Genomic DNA, 21,297 nt, shown 5'->3' on the forward strand with positions numbered 1-21,297 from the left:
GAAGTGTTCCTAATGAGTAAATTACTCTCGAGCAGATTACTCAAAGGTTTGTTGTGGAAGTTCAACGATCATTAACACACTCTATACTCAGGTCTTACACTTAGAGGTATTCGGAAAATGTCTTTCCCTCCCTTTTCCTTAATAAGGCAACTGTTACATTCTCTAACCAGATTCAACTGCCCATGACTTTACCACGTAACAGAATGTAAAGCAAGCGTTGGAGAGTGAAATAGGAATGTGAAAAAATCCTTTTTGAAAATAAGAACTAGTATTTTAAAAAAACTACTTTCTCTTGGAATTCAGGTTGGCAGTCCTTGAGGAAAGTACATGGGAGATCTCATCTCCCACCACATCTACCAATGGAATGGTGGTCTCCAACAAGTGAACTCTTCATCTCCACTTGCAGGGGGCCATTTAAAATGGTTTGTCATGCATTTCCTATCATCCGATTGGCTCTGACACTATTGAAGCATGTGAGTTTCTTATCAGGGAGAGCAAGCTACAGACTCTCAAAGACTGAATGAATATCAGGCCATTTAAAATCATCCTAAACCATCAACTCCATAGTACTGGGAGGGGAAAAAAGACCAGAATTTTATGAGAAGGCACTTTATGAAATCTGAAGGCAACAGGACTATGAACAATTCAAATGTATTCATTCCTAGATTCATTTAAGTAATCAAATACTTCGGGGCCTATTAATTCAACAGCGGTTCATATATAGAAAACATTTATAGGGGACTGGGAGGCTCAGCCAGTTAAGTGTCTGCCTTCGGCTCACGTCATGATCCCAGGGTTCTGGGATCGAGCCCCACATTGGACTCCTTGCTTGGTGGGTAGCCTGCTTCTCCCTCTGCCCCTCTCCCTGCTTGTGCTGTCTCTCTCTGTCAAATAAATAAAATCTTTAAAAAAATAAAACCTTTAGAAAAAAGAAAGTATTTACTATTAGCCTAAATTAAATGTCTGCGGGAGGATAATATGAAGGTAGAGAATATAAATCTAACTTCTACTTATCATCCATACCATTACAGCAATAAAAATTCATTAATTTCCGTATGAATTCAGAAATTTTATTTAACCATTAAGGAAACCTTAATGTCCTATCATATAATTTAGGTTAATAGAAAACTGGGGGAAAAAAAGACTGAATACAAACTATCTTAAGACATTAATCAAACTTTTAATGTTATCAATTTATTGCATATGTCAGTACAGAAAAATAGAAAGTATATTCTAAAAGAAATTTATTGTTAAAAAAACAATGTCAATGTTTGCTTGCCATGGCTAGCACATCATGTACTGTAACATTCAAATTTGAGTTATAAAACTGTATTACTGCTTCAAATAAAAGATGGCGAATAACAAAAATATGACTTACATCATGAAATTGGGTTAACTTATTTTATCCTGAATGTACCTGAATATGCTGAAAACAACTTGACTTTTCAGTATTCACTGTACTGACGGGAACAGTCATAAATTATGTTGAACACCACACACTCATCCCTGTTACACTGTGTATATGGCACTTTTTGGAAAAAGTGTCTCTTATACGTAGTCCTATTTTTAAACTACATTTTTAGATACAAAATATAAATGGAGGTATATTTGTGCCATTTGGCAAAAACGTGTTGATTATAATTAGGATGAATGCATTTATTTTGCTATACAAATGAATATATTATTTCTGATTAGCTAAGATGATGTGCATATGTGGTAATATAAGTAAACAGAAGTGCTTTTCATTTTCTACCCTACTGATTTAAAAAATAGATGTCTGTGCTCTGTCGTTTCCAACTTTACCTGAGTGATATGAAAACACATAAATTTAAGTGGATAATCCGAAAGCATTATAATGAATATTTCTCACAGTTTTTTTTTCCTTTTCATTATTGTTGTCAAACATAATAGGGAAAAGGGGGGGGGGAGGTCAGTGCAAGAGTTCAGTATATCTCAACCATGACCTAATTTTAAAAGTGACTTCTATGACATCCTATTTAAAAGTTCACCTTACTTTTTCCCAACCTTAAGGAAGAAAAGGACTCAATAATAAAAAATGCCCTTAAACTGAGACTGCAAGAAAATTTATATAAAATTGAACATGGCCTTCATTCTGTAATTTGACCATACAAACCTATCCCCACCTCAAACCAAATCTTGCAAAAATAAGAAATGAATACAAAAGCATCCAGTGGTATGAATTCTCAATAAGAGAATGTAACTGGCATATTACCAAAGCTGGAACTTGGGTAATTACCAAGTGTCTACAGCTCATCATGAAAAAATAAGCTAAGCTGCCCACTAACAAAACTGAAAATACCATTTCAGCAAAAATATCCATTTTACAGTCAAAGTATTTGCAATGTCAGGTGCTCTGGTCACTGTCTTGGTTAGAGGCACCTTGCATACAAATGTATTGTTTTGCACTATTAGGTATCCTTTTTGTGCCAATCTCTTCAGTTATTTTCTGGATCTACATTCAAGAACCAGGTCACACTCCCTTTCCAGCTATTTCTATTCATTTAGTATCTTTTATCTTTCATCTGTCACAAATTATTTCTCCCCATATTTTGCAATATCCTTTTTCATATTCTTTTTGCCAATCCCTCCCCCCAATAATCCCTTTTAAAATAATGGATTTTGATCTAAATAAAATGTATCTTGCCATATTTAAAATCATCCTAGGATTTCCAAATTTACAGTAGCGTTATTAACAACTTAAAATTCATTCATAATCTCTTACAGCTGCTCTTACAAAACGAGCCAGAAATTAATACACAAGGCAAAAACACTTCTATCCCCACTAAGACAGGGGTCCAAAGGAATGACCCATGAAGAATTCATGCTTTATTAAGACCAATTGTTTTGGCCACAAAATTAGACATATTTTGAAAAAATGATGCTATAGGCTTCACGGACTGCTGTTAACAAGAGTTTGTTTTCTACCCTCTTCCCATCTAAGGAAGAGTCAAATAGAGAAGCCAGGAAAGAAAGATGTACTACAACCCTAAACACAGCCTCTTCCCTCTGCGACAGGAAGAAACGCCCCTTAATCCGAAGGGAATGGAGGTGGGGATGGACACAAGTACTCTACAACTTTTGAAATCTTAGTTTTAGGGAAAACAAAAACAAAACTTTATAAACCCTTAAAAAAAAAAAAGGCATCATAAGAACAAAACACCGATGAAGAAAAGCTTTTATCCTTCATCGGCATAATATTTACAACTAAAGTTGATAAATCCCTCCACAAGCAGTAGACTAAATAATCACATGAGAACACACAAAGACACTCTGTAAACTTTAAAGAATGATACAAGTCTAAGGTGTGCCAAGTAAGCTCATGTCTAAGGACACTACATTTGTTGTATTAACTCTTTTCTTTTTAATACATTACTACTTAGGATAGTCATTCTACATAGCAATGATTGACAAGATGAAAAGTATCCTTTAATCGTGGTGAATTTATACATAAAAATACACCTTCCACGATATGCATCACCAACTTTTTTTTTAAAAGCATGACTTTCTAACAATAATTTATAGAAAAACAGTGTCCTTTAGAAATCATACTTGCTAGAATGTATTTTTTTCTAAATACTGACATAAAGTGAATACGAATGTTATTTGGCAAAAGTATTTCTAACCCTATCTCCACGGAAAGATTTTAAAATTAAGGTCAAGAACACTGACCCATTATTTCTCTGCCCTAGCTGCTTGGACAAAGCCAATAAATACAGCTAAAATATTCAAAATATGGTACATTAAAGCTGACATAATGTAATATACAGAGCTCGATTACCCCTAATTTTTGAGGACAACTTGAAACAACTTAGCACAATTATACCTCATAGCTTATATTTTTTAAGGTAAATCCTGCAAGTTTTAAGGGGCTCTTTTTTTTTTAAGTAAGATTTTTCTTACTCTTCTACATGTTTAAATGCTACTTCTCACTTATAGCCACTTAATTGTTAAATGTGGTAATAGATTCTGTAAGAAAAGGCTCTAGAGTTCCTTCACTCCTACATTCCTACATGTAGGAGAAAAATAAATAAGACTTCCTGCAACTGTCTTTGAATGCTATAACAACTGAAACATTAAATCAAAGAACGGCTTTTTTGCTTTTGTTTTTGTAACTTTTATTTTCAGAAAGTCCAATAAATGATATCTTGACTTTAGTGGGCTAGATATATCTAGATACTGGACTTAAAAATCAAATGTGGGAATTTCTGTAAAATAGCATGTACAATCATGTAATGATAAGACTTGCTAATTTAATTCTTAAACAAGTTCTAATTGTCATTATGACTGCTATTAGTGGTTCAGCTGTAGACGTACAAAACTGACAGAAGCTAAAATTCTCTTTGCCACCAAAATTACAAATGTTAAAAAGTTCAAATATGCACATCAAAGCTGCAGTAAAATTCTAAATTTCTATTTTTACATGCCATGATCCAGACTGTACCTAACAAAACACGGTACATTTATATTGGAAAATGGGGTCCCATTTATTCGTAAGAAAAAGCTGGATCTCAGCATTCACCAGAGCAAAAGTCAATGGCAACCTGCACACAGGCCTCAATTTCACTTCTTGCCAAAAACAAAATAGAGTTTACATAAAAATAGATATGACCCAGGTTACCATATACATCGGTATATGACCAGTAGTATTTACATTAAAAACATTGCATTGCATAATTCAAGGAATAAAATACCATCATGCATTTCATTTTAACTGTTAAGGGGAAGAATGCAGTTACAGACTATGTTTGCTTACCATGATTGTCCCGGTATTTACTAAAGGCAGATACTCAAAGGTTTCTCGTTCACAAATCTCCTTCCACACCCCGCCATTAATCCAAGTGTCACACAGCGCACACCACTTAGGCAACAAGAAACTTTTGAATACAATATGCTATTACACTGGCATATTAAACTAAAGGTATGGATCCATAACCACATTGAAAGGTTGGATGAAAATGTATGAAAGAATCCCAAGAATTCTAGTTCTTCAAATGTAAAAAACTATTTGGATCATCTCAAAGGAGCACTGAAGTCCTTTCAAAGTTTAATGTCACTCTTCAGACAAGTACAGACATAACACACTTCTAGAAAGGAACATTCTTTATCATTCTGCACAAATTAAAATACAGTGCATGAATCAAAAGGAACAACATTATATGATTGTTACATTAGAGGAAGTTTTTGCCATTTCTTCTGGAGAATGACTTTTGAGGACTTCTCTGATGAACTGTTCGAGGGCGGGAAAGTAGCCCTGGCACTGCCACGTGTCATTATGAGTTCCGTCCGGAAAAATGGCTAATCTCTTAGTCCGAGATGGGGAGAGTTCATAGAGTTGCTTCATCATCACTGGCGGGATTAACTGGTCAGAGAGTCCAGAGATGAAAAGAGAAGGCATTCTGCACTGAGAGATTTTTCTGTAGGACAAGAATTTGTTTTTGTAGCACCATAAAGGAAGGTAACGCATCGGAAAGAAGGAAAATAAAGTGCTGGCCATATGCGGTATGCTTAGAAATGTGTTCTCCACCATGATGGCTGAAATCCTGTGTGAATTTTCAGAGGCCAAATGAATAGCCACTGCTCCTCCCAAGGAACGGCCAAAAAGGAAAATTTTTGTCTTGTCAAGGTCAGGTCTAGTCATCACATAGTCTAGCACAGCTTCAGAGTCTAAGTAGAGCCCTTCTTCGCTGGCTTCTCCTTCGCTTTTCCCATATCCTCGATAATCAACAAGCAAAAGATTAACTTTAAGGTTAACCAACATAAGCAACGCATTTGGTAACCTGTGACCTATGTTGCCTGCATTCCCGTGAAAATAAATTATAGTTGGGGAATAGGGTGAATTGTCTCCAGTGTATCTTATCAAAATAAGATTTAGACGCACTCCATCTTTGGTTCTGATGAAAATGTTTTCATGTGGAATACCAGTGGGCATGGGGACGTAAAGGCGTGAAGAAGATGGCTGTTCTGGAAAATAAAGCAATACATCCTGGAATTTATATAGAATACCTGCTATTGATACGAATATTAACAAAAGTAAGATAATGCCTCCATACAGATGAAAAGTCACTATTAAAGGTAAAAGAGAAATACGACAAAGAGCCCAAGACCATGAAGCCAAGGCTATTAGCCATCTTTCAACAAAGTTCCACAGCATCCAGGACTTTTCCATGGTCGCTCTCCTTAAGTATCCTAAAGAGAAAGAGAGAGAGAGAATCAGTATTTAGACATATGTTATTTTAAAAGTTAGAGCCATGATATAATAAATTATGGTACTAGGAGAATCCTTGGAAGGCTACATCAGTCCATCCACTGTTGCTCTAATTCCCCTTGCTCCTTCTGTTCTCAGCAGTCTCCTTTCTCCTTCCACTGCTGTATTTATGAAACACAAATATTCATCAAATTACACTCATTTTTTAAAAAAGTACTTAATTACTGCCGGGTACTTTCATTAATGCGTTCTCCTTGACTTGACAGAAAAATCAGTTGATGCCACATTCCCAAATTTTCATATGAGGGAATGGAGGTTCAGGGGCATAAGTAAAGCGCTGTGGCCCCAGCTCCTCAGGTAGAAGAGGCCCGAGGCCAATGAGCATGACCCCAAAGCTCCTTGTGTGCCCACCAGTGAGCTAGGCAGGCTGAGAAAAAAAAAAATTTGTGTATTGAGGCTTGACATGTAACATTATATTATTTTCAGGTGTACAACATAAGGAGATTTATATATATTGGGAAATGATCACCACAGTAAGTCTAGTTAACATCTGTCACCATGCACAGTTGCAAAAAATTTTCTTTTCCTGTGATGAGAACTTCTAAGATCCACTTTCTTAAAACTTCCAAATATGCAATACAGTATTAATGATAGTTGCCAAACAGTACATCATATCCCCATGGCCATTTATTTTACAACTGGAAGTTTGTACATTCACCCACTTCATCCATCCCTGACTCTGGCAACCAATAATCTGTTCTCTGTATCTATAAACTTGGGGTTTGGGTTTGTTTTTTTTGTTTTGGGTTTTTGGGGGGTTTTTTTAGATTTTTTTTTCTTTTTTTTGGTCTTTCTCTGACTTATCTCCATTAGCATAATGCTCTCAGGTCCATCCATTTTGTTGCAATGGCAAGATTTCATTCTTTTTTATAGCTTGCTAATATTTCATTGTAGGTATCACATTTTCTTTATCCTTTCATCCATCAATGGGCACTTAGGTTGTTTCCATATCTTGGCTGTTGTAAATAATGTTGCAATGAACATGCACATATCTTTTTGAGCCGATGGTTTCATGTTCTTTTGATATACAGCCAAAAGCAGAATTGCTAGATCATATGGTAGTTATATTTTTGATTTTCTGAAGAACCTCCATACTATTTTTCATAGTGGCTGGCACCATTAACATTCTCACCAACAGTGCATGAGGGTTTCCTTTTCTCCACATCATTGCCAACAGTTATTTCTTGTCTTCTTGATAATAGCCATTCTGACAAGTATGAGGGGATATCTCCCTGTGGTTTGTAATTTGCATTTCCCTGACAATTAGTGATGCTGAACATCTTTTCATGTACCTACTAGCCATCTGTATGTCTTCTTTGGAAAAAATGTCTGTTCAGATCTTCTGTCCATTTCATAATCATATTGTTTGTTTTGTTGCTACTGAGTCGTGTGAGTTCTTTATATACTGTGGAGACTAACCCCTTATCAGATATATCATTTGCAAATACATTCTCCCATTCAGTAGGCTGTCTTTTCATTTTGTTGATGGTTTTCTTTGCTGTGCACAAAAGCTTTTAAGTTTGATGTAGTCCCATTTAATTATTTCGTGCTTTTGTTGCCCCTGCTTTTGGTGTCACAGATACAAAAATCATTGCCAAGACAGATTTCAGGGGCTTAGTGCCAAGTTTTCCTCTAAGAGTTTTATGGTTTCAGGTTTTAAAGTCTTTAATCTATTTTGAGTTAATTTTTGTTTATGGTGTAAGACAGTGGTCCAGTTTCATTCTTCTGCATGTGGATATCCAGTTTTCCCAGCGCCATTTGTTGAAGAAACTGACCTCTCCCCCACTGCATATTCTTGGCTCCTCTGCTATAAATAAACTGATCATTTGTGTGTAGGTTTATTTCTGGACAATCTACTCTGTTCTACTGATCTATGTGTCTGTTTTTATGCCAGTATATTGTTTTGATAGAGCTTTGTAATTTAGTTTGAATCAGGGAGTGTGATGCCTCCAGCTTCTTCTTTCTCAAGACTGCTTTGGCTATTTGAGCTCTTTTGTGGTTCCATACAAATTGCAGGATTATTGTTCTCTTTATGTAAAAAACGCCATTGGAATTTTGATAGTGATTGCACTGTATCTGTATATTGTTCTGGGTAATGTTGACATTATAACAATTCTTCTAACCCAAGAACAAGGAATATCTTTCCATTTATTTCTGTCTTCTTCAATTTCTTTCATTAATGTCTTAGAGTTTTCAGTGTACAGGTCTTCCACCTCCTCGATTAAACTTATTCCAAGGTATTTATTTTTTTATGGAAATGTAAATAAAACCATTTTCTTAATTGCTCTTTCTGATAATTATTACTATATAGAAAAACAATTGTTTTTGTATATTGATTGTGTATCCTACAACTTTACTGAGCGAGGTAGGTTGAAGGCAAATTTTAATAAGAGATGGTTAACATATTCTAACCAATCAAGGCCAATATGATATAATTTATTGTCAATTTTCTTTTTCACATTATAAATTATAACTAAACAAACTAAAGAATAAAATATTTTCTTCTCTACCTAGAGGTTTTCACAGTTAAACAATCTATTTAAATTAACCACTGGTTTCTAATACTGTATTATTTTTGAGAAAAAGTTGGATAATTTGTTGTTCACATCAAAAAAGAAATTCCAGAAATTTCAGATTGCCAGTATCAAGAAATAATACACAATCTTTCATACAGCCCTTATTGCAATTTCTTATCAGTTGAGTCAAAACATGTTGCTATGATGTATTGTACTGATAAGGCCATAAAAACCTGGGGAATAAGTGTGAAACAACAGACACAGCACTTCCATTTGAGAACCAGAGATAAATGAAGGAAATGACTTATTGGAGAAAAACCTTTTTAAAATTATGACTGATAAAAGAAAATACAGAAGTGATTCAAGTCAAACTTTTTTGGTTACCAAATAAAAAAGTTTATGCATGTTGCCTTAAAAAGGTAAAAAAGGTGAGATGTGTTGTAAGTTTTCTTAGGTAGCAGTCATCTATATATTTGCTAAGTTTTAAAAAATATTAAATACTCTTTTACTAACAAAACTACCATAAAGAAATTATTAAATTTAATAAATGTTAGTGATTGATTTTTAAAAATTTTGCTGTATTCCATAAGCTAATAAATATGACACTTTCATTCATGAATTAAACACTGAAAAAAATCATAAAACGAAGTTAAATTAGATTGGCTAATAAAGATGAGTTAGATGACTTAACAGATACGATTTTTCACTATTAGCTCACCAAACATGTCTTACTATCTTGCTAAACACAGACTTTCAAATTGGAGTTCTTGTTCAAATGACTCAGAACACACACCAATAATGTAACATTTTTCTGCAATTTCTCTGAAATCAACACTGCCACCCAGTTGTAGTAAGTTTTATTACAATGAGCACTGCGGTAAGCCAGAGAGAAGCACACACGTGAGGGATCACAGAAGCAACACCGGAATAGTAGGTGTCAAGAACTGGTTAAAAACCAGATTGAAAGAGGCTAATAAGCCAATTAAATTCAATACTGAAAACTGTTCCAGATCAATAATCAATTTTTTGTAGATTGTTCTGGGTAATACAGAACCTTTACAACCTATGACAGATATTTATCAACAAGCTTAGATCAGACAGGGCTACTCTATATTCCTTCAACACAGTGGATAAGTCTCAACAACACATCTGGCCCACTTAAAACTTTTCATCTAATGTTTACTTAATTTTATTCTTATTTTTTTTAATTATAAGTGATATCAATGTGATATCAATGATTTTCATTTGTACCCAAAAGGTGTACTGGAGAAATGTGAAATCACACCAGCATTAACTTTTTACATCTAAACAAAAAAAAATTTTTGTGTAACGATTAGGATTAGCAGGGTTTGGGATAAAATACAAATATACTAGAGCACTACACTATTTGGAAAATAAGATACCATTTAAGATTATTTCTTCAGTGAACAATTTTGCTGTCTTTTTCATGGTTAAAGCCAATCATTTATGACAGTTATCAGAGAGATGAGTAACTCAAACACCATTTATTTGGTGACTTAGTAGGAAAAAAACACAGTAAAATTTCATCAACCTAAATACTGCTCTACTATATATTTCCTGAGTAATCTTGTGTTTATCCCTTATTTCCAGTCCGAATTTCCTTTTCAGTAGAATGAGAATTCTTTAAATGCCTACATATAAGGCCCGTCAGCATTACCAAATGAAACTAATTTACAAAGCATTTACAAATGCTATAGAGATAGGTTAACTTTATTTGCTTTTGTGACTAGTATTTCTAGCTGTACTACTATGCTTCTAACCATGTTCTGCTCAAATTAACGTCAACATCAGAATGTGCCAAGGAAATCTAGAAATTTGATAAGGGTCCCTATATCCTGGATAATCAAGAGTTGACCAATTTTCAAATCAAACAAAAACTACTACAATATTTCATATGTACATATATATCAAATATATAGGGAAAGACAGTTACAACTTTCAATTATTCAAACTTTGAAAAATTATCTTTTTAAAATAGCCTCTTGAGTTTCTAATTTCAACATACAATACTGCATTTAAATCTATAAGGCCAAGAACTGTCTTTCTCTTTTTCACTACTGTATCCCTAACTGGGTAGTATACCACTTCACATATATTCAAGACTAAAATAGTTTCTAAATGAACAATCCAGTAATATATCTAAATTACTAGACTTCAGAGAAAACATAACTGTATTCTAAGCACTGGGCATATATTTAGGACTGGACATCAGAAAAATGGCATATTTGAGTCCACTTTTGAAATAAGAGGCATTAAATTTGCAGTTTTCCACAAAGCATTCCTGAAAAGTCACCTTAACTAAGTGACTTTGTGATAAACAAACATAATCTTGTAATTTTAAACTGTGTAACACAGAATCAAAGTCAATCCATTTGGAGGAATATCAAATGGAAATCAACTTTAAGGACAGGTGAATAAAAAACACTCTGAAGTGTGTATGCTGTCTTCTCTTCAATATGCTTTTGCGTATTGGTGGTTTAGAAAGCGACCTCTACTCACAGACTGCCTATTTCTACCTAATCCAATTTGCTAATAATTTCTGCTCCCTAGTCTGTGTCACACTTCTATGCTCTTAAAGAACTGGAGCAAGCAAACCTAATAAAGGGATGGATTTTTTTAATTTACTAAATGTGTTGAAACTATCAGCAAAATACAATTATGGGAGCCATCTGCTGGCATGTAAAAACAACTTCGTATAGACCCAGATGTTATGAAAGGCAATGAAAATGAAGACTGCCTCTAGTACATCCACTGCACAGATCCTGCAGCTAGTGGTATGCAAGTTTTCCATATATTCTGTCAATAACTTACTGTGAGTCAAGGGTTAACAAAACCTTTTCTCAGGCATGAAAAAGATGACCTCTGGTTAACCTTCTAGTACTGTTTCCCTGGAAACCTCATAAAAGTGGGATGCCAGCTTTTTCTAAGCAACATTTTGTGTGGTAAACTTGACCCCTAGTGGTGAGCTACATATGGATGGAGCAGACACTGAGTAGGGCTACACCTGTCCAGTAGGAAGTACAAAGAAGGCTGTCTCTCCGGGGGCATATGACTTGTAACAGACATGTTCTCTGCTGAGTCCTGGATGCGATGCCCACGTGCTATTACAAAAGATACTATTTGCCATGCAGCAGGAAGCAGCTAAGTCAGGGTGCGACCTGCTCCCACCCACATGTCATCTCTCCACTAGCCTGAGCTATTATTTGGGAACAACACACCTGATACCGACATGCTGGGTTTTCCATCTCATATCTTTCAACAAGGGGGAGAAAATGCCAGGTATGGCCTATCGGGTCTTGAGAGTGTGCTGTTGAGACCATTGCTATTGGTCATGGACAATAAGCAAGGCAATTGGTTATACCTTAGAGTACATTTTATGAAGCAAAACATTTATGAAATGTGTTGCCAAAAGAGATGAATTATCTGTCAGGTTCTTTTGTATGCTCAGATGCATTTGCTGATACCATGTTAGTACCCTAACCAACCAACAGAAATGATGAGTTTAATATATTCAAAGTTAAACCAAAGTTTATACTAACTAGAAGGGTTGTTTAGAGGGAAAGAGCATTAGACCTACAGACAACAGAAACTCAGTCAACCAGTATCTTCTCATCTTCCATGCTATGCCTACATCTTAAATATCCAACTTATTCCCATTTCTCAGTTCTCCTCTTGCCATGCTATCACACCAGGTCTCACATGTCAAATGTCTCTAAAATCCATCTACCTGTGCCTTTAACCACTCCAGGAACTCTCTACTTAATATCTGAGAATCTGATGCATGAGCCCTCATCACGATCTCTCATAAAAAGTAAACCTCATTTGCTAATAAATCCAAAGGATTTTTTTCAATCCACACTGTAACACCACAATCTTCAGCAGCACCAAACACTGACTCTTTCTCAGCTTCCAGTTTACTCAAATCCCAGTGTTCCTCCCTCTGATACACCCCCAAATGTAGGTATTTTCCAAGGTCCTATCCGTTTACCTCCCTTCCCTCAACTCTCATTCTTTCTCATGGCTCCAACTATCACACTTGTGTATAACTTATTCCAATTCTCAATGTCTACTCCATCTACAATCTCAATTTATCTGTTCCTTGAGTACCTGATGTTCACCGACACCTCAAACTTATCTACAAATAACCACATCCTTCTCCTCACCTTGCATTTTGCATGCTTTATGTTAATTACGAAAAAAAAAAAAAAGCATGATGTGTAAACAAATACTTTTTTTTAAAGTGAAATTCCAGGTGAAATTCTGGAGTTCAATACATAATAACATGTAAACTAAAATTTAATTAATGTGTTACAGTTTCAAAAATAAACACATTATTATAACATGCACAGGTCTTGACTTTGAATGAAAAAAGTCAACATTAAAAATAATTTTGTGCTTTCTATTTAGATGAAGTGATCAGAGGCATCAAATTGATATTACTAAGCACTTCTCAAGAAATAATCTTTTGAGGGACGCCTGGGTGGCTCAGTCAGTAGAGCGGCCAACTCTTGATGTTGACTCAGGTTATCATCACAGGGTCAGGAGACGGAGCCCCAGGTCAGGTTCCCAGCTCCACGGGGAGTCTGCTTCTCTCCCTCTGCCCCTGCAAGTGCTCTCTCTCTCTCCTGCTCTCTCTCAAATAAATAAAAATCTTTAAAAAAAGAAAAAAAAGATCCGTTGAAAGCATTACTAATGTTTATCATAATGTGTAGACAAAGTAGATATGATAGGTTTCCTTGTAAAAGAACGGTTTTGAAATATTAGTAACACCTCGATGTACTATAGAAGCACTTTAATCATGAACAGAACTTACAGATCTGGTGGTGATCACCTTGAGAATTTTATGGTCCTGATTAACTTGTTTTATTTACCTTCAGGGCTCCATGTGCTTCAGGTATTGAAATACCAGACCATTATGAGTGTACAATCACCAATTTAAGACTAAAAATAAAAACAATTTGAAGCCGTGAAGCTGTCAGAACCATCTCGTTGGCTACAGGGTGAGCGGAGTGATAAGGCAACCAAGTGAGTGACAGGCGCGTTCACCTGATTCCATTAATCACCTCATGCTCTCCCTCATATATATACACTTGGAGAACTGCAAATGGTTCCATTTCTAAGGGAAAATATTTAAATAAATATTGTCTCAGCTGATGCTCAAAAGAAGGAGAGACCAGTACCAAAGTCATGCCCCTCCTCAATGACTCGAGTCCCCAGAACACAACCACAAATCGCCATGGGAGTTCTCCAACCCAGACCGGGCCACTGACGCGGTCCCACCGTTGGTTTCCCAGCCTCATCAGATTCCAGTGCATCCCACCATACTACTTAAAGATTAAAGACAATGCCACAAATATGTACAGACCCTACTACGTGCTTGGGCACTGCAGACTATTCACATTTCATAAATGCCTAGCGCTCGTTCTCAAGTAGCTCATGATCTACTCAGGAAACAGGCGCATATAGAACAGTGCGTATCTAACATAAATTGATTTAATTACAGAGGAGACGAAGGAAAACAAAGATCACAACTGCCCTTAAATACAGCAAAAGAAAAATAAAACCATAACTATGTGTCCTTTACGACATAATTTGAGTAATCTCCTACATTTCATCCTGCTTGCTTACTTACAGAAACCAAGTGGAAATTTATGCAAACTTTTAAAAACAGGACAAAGCATAACTCCATGATTAAGGATTTCTCTTACTTGCCATCAAATAGCTGTCTATGCCACTTATTTTTATCCATTTAGCACAATTATTCACAGAAACTGGAAGTATTCAAGCATAATCTAAGTAAATACTTGGCAATCACAGAGTCGAGGAAATCAGAGCAGTTGAACCAGATGATCTTTAAGGTCCCTATTAAGCCTCAGATCTTTCTATGCCACTGGTTTTCAAAAGGTGGTTGCACTGCACACTCCTGGGGTCACCAAGACCCTTTTGAGGTATCTTTAAGATCCATATTATAATTATACTAAGACACTATTTGCCTTTTCACTATTTGCATTAATAGTATAAAACCAATGCTGGGTAGGACTGCGGCCACCTTAGCAACAATCAAGGCAGTGGCACCAAGAGCAGGAGTCCTACTCTTTATCCTCATGAACTGCAGAAAAGGGGGGAAAAGTCAGTTTTACTTAAGAATGTCACTGAAAAAACCTTAAAAAGTATTAATTTAATTATATCTCAACCAATGAGTACATATCTTTAACATTTCGTGTGACGAATGTGTGACAAAATGGGAAGGACACAAAAAGCACTGTGCTATGTACCGAAATTCTGATTGTATGCTGAACTAGCTGCTGTTTTTAGGTGACAACATTTTTACTTAAAAAGACAACTGACGAACCATGGTTATGCAGACTTAGGTGTCTGGCAGACATTTTACAGAAAACGAATGTGAAGCTGCTAATAGCTTTCCATGACTTCAGGGACTTTCCTGATGGCATCGGGGTAGTGATGATACCAGCAAATGTAATTTTTGATAACCTTTTAAATTATCAACATTTGAAAGAACCTGCCCAACAGAGCAAACAAATATTTTCCAAATGACCAATGAATGATGTCACGTAATCAAGCATGAGTAAAAAATTCATTATAAGATAAACCAATGGATTTTAATGTAACAAAGACAAAAATTCTTTGATCCACGTTTCAGATTCCATAATGTAACTAACCCTTAAGAAACTACCATCTGTTGAGTAGTGCAATAATATCAAAGAATATCCATAATACTTCTTCCTTTACAACTACAGGTTTGTATGAGCCTGATTTGCTTCGCACAGTTCACCTAAAACAACCTGCCTCCTGAGAATGAATACAGACCCATGATAACCTGCCTTCTGTTAAGCAGACATTAGAGATATTTACAGAAATGTAAAACAATGCCACACTCCTCAGAACAGGTGTTTTGGATAAAAATATGTTAATATGTAATGAATTTTTTGCCACCACTTTAAAATGATGTTATATATTTTATAAACTCCCAGCTTTAATTTCTAACACAGTAAATATCTCTCTCTACAGTACACATATACAAAAACACGTCGGCATCCTTGATAATTCTTTAAAATATAAAGAGGTTCTGAGACCAGAAAGTCTGAAAACCACTGTTCTATAGTGCCTCACTACATAACCTTACTGTCTTTTTCCTCCAGAAACTTGTAGCCTTCAAATTAAGAATGACGTACTATGGGGGAGAACTTAGATAACTATCAAATCATCCTCAACACCCCAGAAATCGACCTGAAGACTGCTCTCCTAAGGGACAGCAGAAGCCACACTGAAGAAGATTCCTACAGCTGGGACTTCCAGTACTATGGGGAAGAAAGTGGGGCAAGTGGACCTCTGGTCTCGTTCCTGACCTTAGGTGAAAAGCATTCAGTCTTTCACCACTGAGTAGGATGTTACTTGTGGGTTTTTAAAATATTTATGTATGGCCTTCATTATGTTGAAATATATCCCCTCATACCCACTCTGTTCAGAGTTTTTATCATGAAATCAGATGTTCAATTTTTTCAAATGGTTTTTATGAATACTAAAATGATCTTATGATTTTTATCCTTCGCTTTGTTAATGTGTTGCATCATGTTGACTGAGAATACTGAACCATTTCTGCATCCCCAGAATAAATCCCTGACACTAATATAACACTGTATGTCAACTCTACTGGAATTAAAATAAAAAATAAAATAAAACCTGAAAAATCCCCCCCAAAGAACAATGTACTACATTAATTTAAATATTTTGTGCATTATAATATATACAGGTTGCTAAAGCTTGCTAGATACTGGAAGAGAAATATCTTTAATAAAAACACAAAATTCTTCAGGCTCCCAAGGATCCTAAACAGAAGACAGATGACAAACTTTGGAGAGAGAACTTTCTGCCCAGGCAAAAGTTCTGTCACTCTGGGTGAGGCGTGTACTCAGTGAATGCTGCTTCACACATGCTCAGATCACTAGCCAAGTCCACATCTAAATGTGGCAACCCATTTTGAATGGGTATTCCCACATACCACTTTCTTACCTTGGGTTTTGGTTTCCACATTTGCTGAAGGAAGCTGTTACCTGAATAATCCCTAAAGTCTCACAAATTCTACTGACAGAGAAAAATTAAAGGTAGAGTTGGAAAATAAGCATTAGATTATAAATAGTCTTTGCTAACTAATACAGCAGAAGGTTGGAGGGCCCAGTTATATGACTTTAATAAGTAACTGAAAAAAATAGTGAGAGGTAAGTATGCACCAAGATTAAAAATGAGTCTCTAGAAATCCCCGATGTGCACATAGTGATTTTATATTTCAATTGAGATTTGTGAAATATTTTATTCATCATACATTTTCAGTCTCCTTTCCAGACCACTATTGTCAAAGTAACATATTTTTAAAGCACACACAGTTAAAAGTTGTAGAAAATAACTTTGGCTGAGCAAACTTCACATAAAACATAGCATGTTTTAGGACTGTGTAATTACTGGGAGGGGAGAAAGGAAAGCCAGGAATATACAATGAACTATCATGAGTTTCTATGAACTCTGAAATGTCTTGTTTTTGCTTTAGTTAATGGAACTCAGGTTAGTCTCTCCAATAAAAAGTAATGTACACAATGGCAAACACTACATTAAAGATTAATTTCAAGTCTAGAGTAACAACCACATCAACTTCCTCCTTGCCAAAAAATGTTATCACTTCCCTCTAAAGTGGTAATCTATTCAGATCAGTTCTTTATCCAGCTATATTTTATCCACAAATGATAAAGAAAAAGAAAAACAACTTAAATATATCAAGAATTAAAACTCAAACTATGGGAATGAATACATTTTAATTATCATTGTATCAATAACTAGCAGAGTAAATCAGACAAATATGTTACTCTTTCAATCATACTTAAAATTATATTTTAATAAAGGTTGGAATTCTCACAACAAAAAAGTAAATGCTAATTATTCTAATTATTTTTTAATTGCAAATGTTTATGTGGTATTATACAGTATATAATGATTTAGTGATTCTGCCAACAGTACAAGGTCTTTGGAAATGACAAATGTTTACTTGTACGTGAAAGACAAATTCCCCCAAACAATCTGAATGAGGTTTCACCAATTACATACAATGGAAAAAGTCCTCAGTCATGAACGTAGTATTTTAAAGGCCGTAAGTCCATCTAAAATTGGTAATTTGGGGGGTTGCTTTTTAAAAATAAAAGCTGATCGTCCGTTAAAAAGCACACCTCCAGGGGCACCTGGGTGGCACAGCGGTTAAGCGTCTGCCTTCGGCTCAGGGCGTGATCCCGGCGTTCTGGGATCGAGCCCCACATCAGGCTCTTCCGCTATGAGCCTGCTTCTTACTCTCCCACTCCCCCTGCTTGTGTTCCCTCTCTCGTTGGCTGTCTCTATCTCTGTCGAATAAATAAATAAAATCTTAAAAAAAAAAAAAAAGCACACCTCCAAGTGACGGAACAATGTGCAGGTTCAAGTGAAGGCTGAAAACGTAGACAGCAAAGTCGTGTGTCACTGCTAACAGCCAGATCACAAGGCAACAACAAGGAGTATCTCCTGCTGCTCATCAAGGACTCTGAGGGAATTCCGTTTCCAATAACATTTCAAGTAACACAGAACTCAGGTTCAACCTTCCTGTATCAACGTATCTCTTTTTCTGCTAAGTAGGGGGAAGTGAAGAAATCATGCCAGACGCACAGCTGACGTGGAAACACAAGCAGCTATCAGTGTGCTGGAGACACCACAGAATGAATTATCTACTTCCCTAATGGGTACCCACATGTCATCAATAATGAAAAAGGGTGTATTAATAGTCCTCTGGGACAAATGAACAACAACGGCCTATGGAAATGTTGGATAGGAACTGAATCGTTCCCAGAGCATTTTGAACTGGGATTTAAACCTGCCTGAGCAGGTATCTCAGACATATGGACCAGGCAGCCATACAGAAGCATTTTTGTGCTTTCCCCTCTACTTGAAGCATGGAAGACTTGGCAAATACAGTCAACTCTGACAGAACAAAGATGACAGATCATTGTCACTGTGGAAGCCAATCACAGTTTGTTCTGAGATTATAAATATCTGCAACAAAGAAAATTGTTTAAAAAGATCCACAAAGGCTAAAAACGCAAACAGCAATGTTAGAATTAAGACTGATAATGAACTTTAGGAAGTTTCCAACTTGTGAAGGGGGTACTGTTCTAGACACTTGACTATAAACTAGATGGATGTAACTTAAAAATTATTTTCTGATAATGATTTTCAGGCTAACTCATTAATGCATATAGTTCACGTCCTAGAAATACTACACCTTTGCAACTTTAGAACGTTCTACTATAGAAGTTAAGACATATAAGAAACAGTAACATAAAATGCAATAATTCATTATGAAGTATATCATTTGAGGGGAAAAAATGTTAGTTAGAAGAATTAGAAAAACTACAACCTTTTTTGTTCTAAATCTAGGAAGGGTTATCTATGGGCCTCGGGCATTCCTGAGGTCATTAAACAAGAATTAGAAAGATTTTAGAATCTGAGTTATAACTGAGTCCTAAATTAGTAAAAAACAGAGAGAAAGAGAAATAGACTCCCCTGAGATGAGAAACGAGAGAGGGGAGATCAAAGGAAAACACTGGGCCTGACAGCTTCCTGAACCTATCACTAAGTGATGTTGTTAACCCAGAACAACTTGGTTCGTAAATCCTGTCACTCAGAGGGCAAGGGGCCAGAGGTGTGCCTGAGAAGGCATGTGGGGCACCAGGATCCGGAGGTACAGATAGCCAGGAGCTGGCTTACACTCATCATCTCAAATCCACTACCCATAGAGGCAGTGTGGTGCAGTGGAAAGTGGCATGTTTTCCAGCTCGGTCTGTTATTACTTAGGTGACTTTTGCCAACTCGCTTAGCTTCTCAAATACAGGTTTCCTGATACATAAAGGGGAGATGAAACATGTAATTGAAAAAACTGCTGGGATCAAATGTAATAGGTAGTGTGTATGCAGCTATGTCTGTTAAGACAAAATTTAAAGTATTTTATGATCCACCAGAGCAGGGTAAGTGAAAGTAAGTACAACTAGAAGTTCTGCTAGACTTGCATTAAATAATGGATACGACTCACCAGAGAATACCTGAGTATTTGCACACAGAAGTAATTAGGGCAATGCCTTATTTTTCTGTCAAAACCCAGCTCAGGTAGCAGCTCCTTCAGAAAGCCTTCCCTGGACCTCTCCTTACTAGCAACCATTCCATATTCTGTAGTTTGTAGACATTTACATGGCAGCACTTACTACTATAGTATAATTAATTCATCTGCCTTACATAGACTGGGAGTTCCTTGATGACGGGGACTTCATCTATTCGATTCTGTATTTTCAGTACACAGTGTCTGGCACATAGTTAGTCTATCCACAATTACTGAATTGAGCAGTCTGTGTTTTAGGTAGGGTAATTATGAGATGATATGACATTGGTAACAGCAAATTGTTACCTCCTGAAATAAAATTTAACTTTTTAGTAAAAGACATTAATTAATCTAAGCATGCACACAAAGAAGTATTAACCCGTGCCAAAAGAAACTGGGAGGGGATCCATGAAAATCAAACATCAGAACTCGAAGCCCATATCGTCTTGTGCCTTTCTACTCAGTTACTACTACCTAGCAAACCTATGTTAAACAGCTGTTGAAGAAAAGATCTGGTTTTTTGGTCATGACACCTTGGGCAGTAACACGAGTGATGCATTTTGCAGAAAACAAATGCTGACAGAAATCCACAGCAAGATGGGCTTCGACTGTGCGGGGTGCGCTCCCGCTGTTTCCTAGACACCCCAAACTTCCTGCCGTGAAACCCGCAGGTCGAAACCTGTGAGTGGCAGGTCCCTGCGCCCTAGCAGCTGGGGATTTCTGGTTCACTTTTCCTCGGGGCCTGGGAGGGTGGGGGCGGGGAGGGGCGGTCTCCCAGTACCGGTCTGTGCGCGTTACTGGGAACACCGCGGCCCGGATTCTGACACCGGTTCCAGGTCCGGTCCCCGCACGGCACCCCGGGGCCGTCGGTAACCCGCGCGCCTGCGTCCAGGCTGGGCGTCCGTCTGGGCGCCTCCCCCGGCCCCCGTCCGCATCCCGCAGCCCCGGGGAGGCCAGGCCGGCCGCCCCCCGCGTCCCCCCGGCGGGAGCGCACCCCGCGGCTCGGCGACCGCGCACCGCACTTACTTAGACCTGCTCGCAGGCTGCGCAGTCGGCCGCGGACTCGGAACCCGGCGCCGCGCAGCAGCGTCCCACCGCGCCGCTTCCGTCGCTCCTCATCGTCCTCCGCCAGCCGAGGGGCCGCCGCCGTCGCCACGGTCTAGCCCGGAGCTCTTGCGGCGCCGCTCTCGGCTCCTCCACTTCCGGCCCACGCTCGGTGTCGCCGGCAAATGTCCCCGCCGGCTCCCACATCACCTGCTCTCCTCTCTGCCTTCCTCCCCTAAGTGGGAACC

The 21,297-nt window shown here is 37.2% G+C and overlaps 1 protein-coding gene across 1 annotated transcript; it reads right to left on the minus strand.

Annotated features, from left to right (window-relative positions):
• Nucleotides 1–1,160: 1,160 nt before the first annotated feature.
• ABHD13 (abhydrolase domain containing 13) lies at nt 1,161–21,295 on the minus strand. The gene is made up of 2 exons (XM_026493588.4): nt 21,032–21,295; nt 1,161–6,207 (listed from the first exon to the last, which is right to left on the minus strand). Exon 2 carries the CDS (start codon nt 6,185–6,187, stop codon nt 5,174–5,176), a length of 1,014 nt encoding a protein of 337 aa, XP_026349373.1. The 5' UTR covers nt 6,188–6,207; nt 21,032–21,295; the 3' UTR covers nt 1,161–5,173.
• Nucleotides 21,296–21,297: the final 2 nt, after the last annotated feature.

This window comes from Ursus arctos, unplaced genomic scaffold (assembly GCF_023065955.2).
Source record: "Ursus arctos isolate Adak ecotype North America unplaced genomic scaffold, UrsArc2.0 scaffold_10, whole genome shotgun sequence".
NCBI lineage: Eukaryota > Metazoa > Chordata > Mammalia > Carnivora > Ursidae > Ursus > Ursus arctos.

What these genes read in the sequence shown, in the direction of transcription:
- ABHD13 (XM_026493588.4), bottom strand. Translation starts at nt 6,187, where the DNA reads ATGGAAAAGTCCTGGATGCTGTGGAACTTTGTTGAAAGATGGCTAATA.